Source organism: Hordeum vulgare, chromosome 4H (assembly GCF_904849725.1).
Source record: "Hordeum vulgare subsp. vulgare chromosome 4H, MorexV3_pseudomolecules_assembly, whole genome shotgun sequence".
In the NCBI taxonomy this organism is placed as follows: domain Eukaryota; kingdom Viridiplantae; phylum Streptophyta; class Magnoliopsida; order Poales; family Poaceae; genus Hordeum; species Hordeum vulgare.
Window position 1 is genome coordinate 108,023,345 of NC_058521.1, and position 9,178 is coordinate 108,032,522.

The window sequence follows — 9,178 nt, forward strand, 5'->3', positions numbered from 1 at the left end:
GACGACGAGCACAGCGGTAGGGAAAGGACATGTGGAGGGGGTTGGGGGCTAAGAAGGATAGCCTTGGATGGCGATCAACACGATGGTAAGGGGAGGTCGAGAAAAGGACGGGGAGGGAACAAGGTGGTTGTGGGAGTCTACCAACCGCGGGTGGTGGAGGCCGGTGATTAAGGTTGGGTGGCACGCCGTGCGGGAGGAAGAAGATGAACAGTGACAAGGCTATTTGGATGAAGATCTGAGAGCAACTCCAACGGGGTGATCCATTTCGTCCCTTGGCGTTCGTTTGGATCGGCGCTGACACAAAAGTCAACCCAACTCGCCGACCCAAACGGACGCGGGTTCACTTGGCGTCCGCCTGCCGACCCATTCTCGGCTCATTTTTGAGCCAGATTTGCGTTGACGCGGACACGAGATGGATGCATGTGCGCGCGCCTTCTCCTCCCCCTGGCCCGGTGGTCGGTGTCAGCCTCCACCATTTCCCTCAATTTCCCCACAAAACCCTCCCGCCTGCGCGCCCCCACCCCCGCCATGGACGATGACCTCGACGCCGCCTCCGACCTCACCTCCCTCACCTCGTCCGGCATGACGACTACCCCTCCGGCAAAGGCAAGCCTCGCTCCCCCCGCAAGATTGCCGCCGCGCCCAAGCCGAAGAAGACGCTGACCCTCGAACAACGTGCAAGGGAGTCGACCAAGAGGAAGGGCCGCATGCATGCGGCGGCAACGAGGGAGGCGTTCTATATGCTAGGGTTAAACCCTAGCCAACACGACCTCGTCAACGCCGCCGTGGTCGCGGCCAGCACCGGCTCACCCGTGTTCCCTCGGATGGTGCTACCCGACTCGCCCCGCGCGTCGTCTTGCACCCTCATGCCCAACTTCCACGTCTACCCGCAGGCCTCCCACCTCTCCGGAGATTGCTCGCCCGAAGTGAGCATGACCCGCGCCCGGTGGCTCGTCATCCGGAGGCGTGAGGAAACGCGTGCGGCAGATGCGAGCCGACGTGCTGCCGGGCGCACGCAACCTGTTCGACGGAATGCCGACCGGCGGCGGCGGGGACTATATGCAGAACTTGATCTTCGAGGGTGGTACGCCGGCCGCTGGCTATGATCCCGTCGAGACACAAAGCTAGGACGGCCGAGGGGCGTTCACGCCGTCCACCTTTCATCAAGATCAGGCGACCTTCATGCGTGATCAAGATCAGGCGGCCTTCATGCAGGTGACATGCTCAAGTTCGACTATGAGTGATCTATGGTGGCGAGCGCCGTCCTTTTTTTGTATGCCGACAGGTGTGCTGGCATGACCACGGGGCCGCGATGACGTGGTCTAACTCAAGTCCCACCCCTTTTTTATGTGCTGACATGTGCGCCTGCCGCTGGCGAGTGCGCCAACATGAACTGTGTGGTGATATTTTTTAAAACCGGCATTGTGTGCCGGCGCTGGCATGATGATGACATGAGACATGGCCGCTGACATGATCTATGGCCGCGGGTCTTCTTCAAAAATTATGTGCGGACGTGAAGTGGGTCGGCGCGTTGGACGCACCGCTGACCCAAATCTAAAACAGGACGGACGCCGGGCGAATGGCCGACCCAAACGAACAAAAACGCCGTCAATTTGGGTCGGTCCGTTGGAGTTGCTATGATGGCTAAAAGAAATGACTTATTTTTACATACACAATTTGTTGTACAGTCGGCCCTTCAATTCAACACGTGAATACCAAACCTGCCAAAAGGCAGCATCCAGTCGTAAAAGTGCTGCCAACAAAAAGCGTAGTCATTGTCGAAAAGGGAGCACGGTACTACCAAACTCTCCGTCCGTCAGTCGAATGAATCAAGTACGTACACACGAGGTAGTTAGTTAATTTGCTCATGGGCGCATCACATCACCCGTTAATTTAGCTATTTATCACCTCTCGACGCTAAAAATGAAGAAGCTATTATCACCTCTCTCTTGGATGGCACGCTTAATAAATATACTCCCTCCGTCCCAAAATAACTGTCTTTGTACTAACTCTAGTACAAAATCACATCTATTTTGGTCACATCTAAATTTTATATAAGTTAAATTTTATATAAGTTAGCACTCCAACGGACAGTTTCTTTTATATAAGTTAAATTGATGACCTAGATACACGCGCGTGTCTTGTAAAACACAGTTGTAAATTGAAAGAAGAGCACCGCACGCGTGAGCGCAGGAGGAGACCAAAGGATGATGATGATCGTCACACCACCATCACCATCATCATCACCATCGTCTTCGTCGTCGACCCAGGCGGCCTGACCCTCCCTTCAATCCAACTCCAGCTCCAGCTCCACCTCCACCTCCACACAAATCCTATCCACCATTACCCACCCAACGCACCACCACATCAAGAAACCCCCGCTAATCAGAGATCCACTTGGATTCCTTTCCTTACTTTTTTGTCCCCAGCGCGACCCAGATTAGAATACAAGCCCCGCTCCGCTGTGGATTTGGACCACGCGGCCGCATGCAGCGCCCAAATCACCTCCCCTCCCCGTCCCAGCAATCTCCAATGGCGAGCCAGCAGAGCAGAAATCAATCCTAAATTAGCGTCCCGCCACCAAGAACTCCACTACCAGGATCCAATCATCCCAGGCATTTGGCCCACTCCACCACCACCACCCAGGAAATCCCAAGAAAGCTCGCACCGCCGGGCCAAATCGGCCCTACGCCGCACCAGATTACTGGCCGCACCGTAATAATTCCCTGAGAAGAAGAAGGGGAGCTCGGGCGGAAAAGCAATGACGGAGGTGGCGCTGTTCCGGGGCCCGACCAACCTCGCTTCGCCCGCAAGCCGCGGCTCCTCCTCCTCCTCCTCCACCTCCCTGCGCTATTTAGCCGATAGCGACGTGCTCCAGAGAGGCACCACCAGCAGCGCCCAGGGCCCTGCAGGATCCGCGGAGCGACAGGTGGAAGGATCGGAGGAGGAGGAGGAGCGCTGGTCCTTCTTGGCGCTGCTTCTCGAGCTGCTAAGGAAGTCGCTGCTCCGGTGTAGGGCGGAGGACGGCGGCGAAGGCCACGGCCAGGGCGGGATGGAGATTGGGCTGCCCACGGATGTGCAGCACGTGGCGCACGTCACGTTCGACAGGTTCCATGGATTCCTCGGGCTTCCCGTCGAGTTCGAGCCCGAGGTGCCCCGCCGCGCTCCCAGTGCCAGGTCCGTCACTCTCTCTGTCTCTTCTCACGTTTCTTCACCACAAGCTCCGAAAACATTCTTCTATTTTTAAACTCAAAATGTTTCTGCATATTCAGTATCATCCAGTTCCCACTGTTATTTTTTGAAGTAGTTGTCACTTTACAACATTTTGATTAGATGCTAGTAGTAATGTTTGCCTATTTTGGTTGTGGTTTTAATCGGGATAAAGAGATGGTACTTTGGCTGGAATTGCAACCTCTGTTTGCTTTGGTCTGAGGCTTGCTAGACAGATAAATTCAGGTGGAATTTATATTTCACTTCAGTTATGTGTATATTAATATGATGCCAACAAACACACACAACCGGGTTAGGTGCCCTCCGTAGACTTCTTCCCCCTTTGCTGGTACTTGGCTGCCTGAGCTGGAGTTGATGTATGGTAGATAAACTGTTTATGAATTATGATGATGGGCACGCTTTGGACCACCACTCTGTCCACAAATAGTTTGTGCAGAGTTTCCCCCCTGTTTCATAGATAATTGGCCAATCACGGCTCTCGATGCCTGTTATGGATAGAGTTGCATGGTTTTTCTGTAACTGGTTACTAATAAAATCAAGAAAGATGAAATCGATACCTACAACTTTAATGAGGCTCAAAATGGAACAGAACACCTGCAACGGAATCTTCGTTAATAAGTAAAGAAATAAACAGACAGTGTTAAATTTGAAATTTACAGAGCTTCTGCATTTAGTTATGGCAGTCATTCTGTCTACTTTAATGTTCTCGTCAACTCAAATCATGTTTTGGCTTGTAAGCAAACCAACCAAATAAACATTTTCTGCCCAACATCCATGTGTTATAAAGTGTATGGTTATTTTAATGAAAATCAAAAGGTAGTAGTACTTAGTTGGCACACTCATGCCATTTATTAAGTCCAACCTCTTGTTGGATCAGCTCAGCTGTATCACCTCTTGCTTTGTTTGGTAAAAGTGCTTATGCTTGCTATACAAATATTAAACTACTAACGTATTTTTCATTCAGTGCAAGACGTACTCGATGGCGCCTGTATTACTGCATCCCCGTTCTTTAATTTCTGTAGCACAGTTGCACGCGCATTACCTGGCATGCTAATGACCCCTTTTAAGGAACACTGGATACCTGTTGGAATTCAGTTGATTGAACTAGGAATATCAAGAAGTAGATTATTGCACTCTAAGTCATGGTGTTAGATCAAAACAAGAACTGCTGGGAATTTCATGATTCACTATGGACATGTTTTTTCGTGATTAGATGATTCCATCACCTTGCATATTATCATTTGTCTGCATCTGTTTATTGTGTTTTGCCAACTTTAGTGACTTGAGTAACTTTAGTGGTCCTCTCAAGGTTATACTAGAAAAGCAGAAAGAATAAGGAACACACATAGGTATTATATTTATTGTTTGATCTTGGGCATTCCAGGATGTGGTTATTATTTCTAGGCAATCTAAAAAGAATAGGCTAAATGGTTCTCTGTACAAGGATGGAATCATTTTGCCTCGAAAAAAGATAAAGTGGCGCAAACACCTAGAACCCATCTTCATAGTTCAAACTGGATTGCAATCAACAAAACTGGAGCATAGGAGTTGTGCTCATTAAATAGTTGGGAAACTTCTGGAATGTGCAAAGATTTTGAAAGAAAATGGAAAACTGTTTCCTGGATGGTTTGCGCACTTGAGTTAGTAAACCAGCACCTAATGATGATGTGAACTGTGCTCACATCTTTATGGTCATGCCAATTTTGTAAGCATGCAACAATATGTAGAGGTCCCGCATAACTTGGGTGAATTCGATGTTCTTGCAGACCGTCTTAATTGCTGAAATACGGTCCGCCGAAAATGCCTTGACTTGTCTTCAAAATAAAAAAAAACTGAAATATGCCTTGACCTAAGTGGCTATGTGCTCTTTACTTTTGTAAGTAAGGTGTATTTTGGAGCATTGTGTATGATTGGGTCCAGTTCATGTTTCCTTGTGTTGTTGGTGTTCTTCAGCTGATTCAAACTTCAAATGCAGTGCTAGTGTCTTTGGCGTTTCAACACAATCAATGCAGTGTTCATATGATTCCAGAGGAAACAGTGTTCCAACGATTCTCTTGATGATGCAAAGACGTCTTTATGAACAAGGCGGTCTTCGGGTATGAAGTTTTATCATTTTAATCGACTCTAAGTTGCTTAAGCATCCTGTAGCTTTTCCTGAGTGCTGACCACATTCATGTTGTTTTGTTTTTTTACTTTGCAGGCAGAAGGTATTTTTCGTATAAATGCGGAGAATAGCCAGGAAGAGTTTGTGCGAGATCACTTAAATAGTGGATCTGTGCCGGATGGCATTGATGTTCACTGTTTGGCGGGTCTAATCAAAGTAAGCTTCCTTCTGTCATGTAGATTTATGCCATTCCGTTGACAGAAGCACTCACATATTTATTATTGATTATGCTTATCTTCAATAGTCGGATTCTATCACAACACCTGTCAGTCCAGATTTTCTTTCTAGTGGAAACAAGTCTTCTTTTTCAAAGGGATACAAAAGCTATTACTCTTCTGTGCAACAAATTTATGTTGCAGAATCTAATACTGCTTTCCAGTGCAGTTATGTGGTGTTATTAACTGATTTGACACCACAATTTTGTGTCCCTGAGTTAGTCAGCTTTGTTTTGCTAAATAGCACTCTTGGTGACAAAAATTATACTCATTGCATATATTTTCAATTGTTTAGGCCTGGTTTAGGGAACTGCCGAGTGGGGTGCTGGATTCTATCCCACCTGAACAGGTGATGCAGTGCCAATCTGAAGAGGACTGTGCTCGGGTTGCCAAATGCCTTCCACCAACTGAATCAGCCTTACTTGACTGGGCTGTTAATTTGATGGCTGATGTTGTCCAAGAAGAACAGATAAACAAGATGAGCGATCGCAATGTTGCTATGGTTTTCGCACCAAATATGACCCAGGTAACGCGTTGTCCTAACAGCAAAGTAGCAACAATCATTTAGGTGGATACTAACTCTTGCGCACATGTAACACAGATGGCAGACCCTTTGACTGCACTCATGTATGCGGTGCAAGTGATGAATTTCCTCAAGATGCTAATACAGAAGACCCTCAAGGATAGAGAGGAGTCCAACCTGGAAGAAGCCTCTTTGCCACAGAAGGACCCATCTGACGAAAACGGCCATCAGAACCCCAGTCTCCCCGTTAATCCTCAACCTGAAGAAATATCCAGGCGCCCCTCTTTCGTCAGCGAGGAGCCCCTTGTGTACAGTCCTACACACAGTGCTGAAGACAAGCCTCCTGCGGAAGGCGATTCCATAGCTTCCATTGTCCAGACAAGCAATATTCGGTCAAGCGTGGAGGGCTCCCCTAGTTGCTCGCAGGCCGCTATTGCCGCTTCGTCGGCCATTGCTGATGCTTCCTGTGCTACAGCAGCCAACTTACTTCCAAGCAGAGGGAACCGAAGCATGAATAGCAGGAGGACTAGAAAGGGCAAGCGGCAGTGCGGAACGCCCACCGCTCCTCCAGCTGAGAAATCGAGGGGCGCGAGCATCGTGAGCCGGATAAACTCCAAGGTCGAACGGATCGAAGCGTGGAGGTAGAAACCCCGGTGCCACTGCCGTTGTTGTTGTGTAATAGATGACTGACCCAGTGTTGTTTCCTTGCACATTTTGAATTTTCGACGCGCTTATCATTTTGTGTTTGGATCATCATCATGTTTATTTGAGCCTGCCTTCACTAACTTATATGTATCTTGATTATGAGTAAATTTGGGGCCTTTCCTTCCTTTGTAAGTACATGCATTGCTCCAGTCCCTGGACTGAGAAGTTTCTGGACGTCCTCAACATGTGTTATTCTCATCCTGACCTTTCTGAAGTGAGGTCTCAGCCATGGTATGCTGTATGCATGATGTTCCCTCATCGCATCAGATAGCTTTATTCTGCCTCCCGGCCTTCATTCTTTCCGTTTGCTGAATCTGTCCTGAGATTTTCAAGAAAAGAAGTTATTCTAACTTTTTCTCCTTCTTAGAATCCACCATCAACTCTTTTCCAGTTTTCATGGAGAAAATGAAATTTCTTAAACAGAAACTCACCGCAAGAGGAATTGCAATGCATCACCTCGCTTTCTGCGTGTTGAGAACAGATTCCTGTCTCCAGGCGCACTTGACACCAGTGCGATGCTCAGTGACAAGTGCATCACTGGTCGGGAGAAAATCATCCCATTTTCTCCAGGGTTTTAAATTTTAACCATCTCGGAATGTGCGAATTCGAGCCGTTCCTGCGCCAGTTGTAACCGGAATCCATTCGCCACAAGAGGAATGCCAACCTTATCGGAAATTCGGTGATGCCAGAGCAAGATCACCATCAAATTTGTGCGAGCTGCAAATGCAAATGCAATGCTGCATTGGCTCTACCTGCAGATTTCCATTTCTCTGACATGTTGAGCAGGCCAGTGCTGAAGAACAGTGAGCATTTCCATTTTCCTCCCAAGTTGCAGCTAGGAGTATATACCGGCTCCACTTGTGAAACGAAAAGCCCAGAAAACAAGAAACAATTTTCCTAATTCCGATTCGACAGCCACATAAATGCCTCCGCCTTTCTTGGCCTCTCCTTTTCTCTTCCTATATATACCTCTCTTCCTCGGAGATTATTTGAGCCAAAATTCGACAGTCACAAAAAATACTGCAGCCGTTTACTACATCTGACTGAGGAGCCCTTGTTGGATTGGATGGCGCACATGGCGACGGCTGTTGGGGACGGCGCGCTGCGGCGGCTGTTCGAGAAGCCGTTGCCGGAGAACCCGACGCTGCTGGAGGTGCTGTCGGCCTGCACCAACCACGCCCACCACAAGAAGCAGCTGCCGGCCGTGGACCCGGCGTCTTTCACGGAGATCTTCGGTGAGCTCCACTTCCACGAGAAGCCCGACGGCGCCGCCGCCCGGCCCGTCCTGCCGCGGGTGCCACTCCCAGACGCACGCGCTACGGCGGCGTCGTGGCTCGACGCCGCTGATCAGCAGTCCGAGAAGAGCAAGGACGACTCCTCGCTGGACGCGCTCCTCAGGCCGAAGCCCGCGGGCGCCGCGGCCTCCCCCGGCGGCGTCAGGAGGAGCGCGAGCTTCTGCCTGAAGAAGAGCTCGGCGTCGCTGCTGCTGTGCACGGAGGGGCTCGGGTCCGAGAGCACGGTGGACTCGGACGACATGGTCAGGGACGACGGCGCCGACGCGGCCGCCGCCCTCCGCGGGAGGGAGAGGGAGGAGGCAACGCTGAGGGACGCCGCCGCCGCGGCGGAGCCGGGGCTGGGGGAGTCCCCGCCGTCGTTCCCACCGCCGATACGGTCGATCGGGCGCGGCGGGAAGCCGTGCGTGTGCTTCCGGACGTTCCGCGCGGAGGGGCGGTTCGTGCTGACGCAGGTGGTGATTCCTGGGAAGGAGCTGCTGCACGCGTCCCGTGAGGGCGGCCGGCTCAGGCTCCGGTTCGCCAACCCTGCCTCCGCCGACGAGGAGCTGGAGCTGGGAGATCAACAAGATGACGAGCGCGAAGCCGGCGGGGCATGCATCGACGCCTGCGCTTAGCTAATTACTCCATGCAAGTGTGCTTCAACCTATTGGGTTTATATTACACGCATAATCCGAAGCTGATGACGAGCTGCAGCAACTGCTACTAGATGATGCACAGCGCCTTATTTCTAAATATAAGTCTTTGAAGGGGTTTGATTAAAGGGCTACGTACGAAGCAAAATAAGTGAATCTATAGTCTAAAATATGTCTATATACAGCCGTATGTATTTTCCCTAATGAAATATCTTAAAAGACTTATATTTCGAAACGGAGGGAGTAGATGATGCCCTGCTACGGAACTCAAGCCAATAAAATCATAAGATAAACAATAGAAATTTTTATATAATCATAATTGCTAGTTACATGAGAAACATAAACATATGTAAGGCCTCTTTGCCAACTGATTACTTAAACATGTGTTAGTTTGTTCCTTTGATGTTTGCCTA

General features: G+C 49.6%; 2 protein-coding genes across 2 annotated transcripts; both read left to right on the top strand.

Moving 5' to 3' along the window:
- The first annotated feature begins 2,196 nt into the window (after positions 1-2,196).
- On the top strand, positions 2,197-7,012 carry LOC123448042 (rho GTPase-activating protein 5-like). The gene is made up of 5 exons (XM_045124811.1): positions 2,197-3,177; positions 5,207-5,327; positions 5,432-5,551; positions 5,906-6,136; positions 6,212-7,012. The coding sequence occupies exons 1-5, from the start codon at positions 2,762-2,764 to the stop codon at positions 6,776-6,778; spliced, it is 1,455 nt and encodes a 484-aa protein (XP_044980746.1). The 5' UTR covers positions 2,197-2,761; the 3' UTR covers positions 6,779-7,012.
- Positions 7,013-7,912: 900 nt separating this feature from the next.
- On the top strand, positions 7,913-8,893 carry LOC123448044 (protein FAF-like, chloroplastic). Its single transcript, XM_045124812.1, has one exon. The coding sequence runs from the start codon at positions 7,914-7,916 to the stop codon at positions 8,745-8,747; it is 834 nt and encodes a 277-aa protein (XP_044980747.1). The 5' UTR covers position 7,913; the 3' UTR covers positions 8,748-8,893.
- The last annotated feature ends 285 nt before the right edge of the window (positions 8,894-9,178 follow it).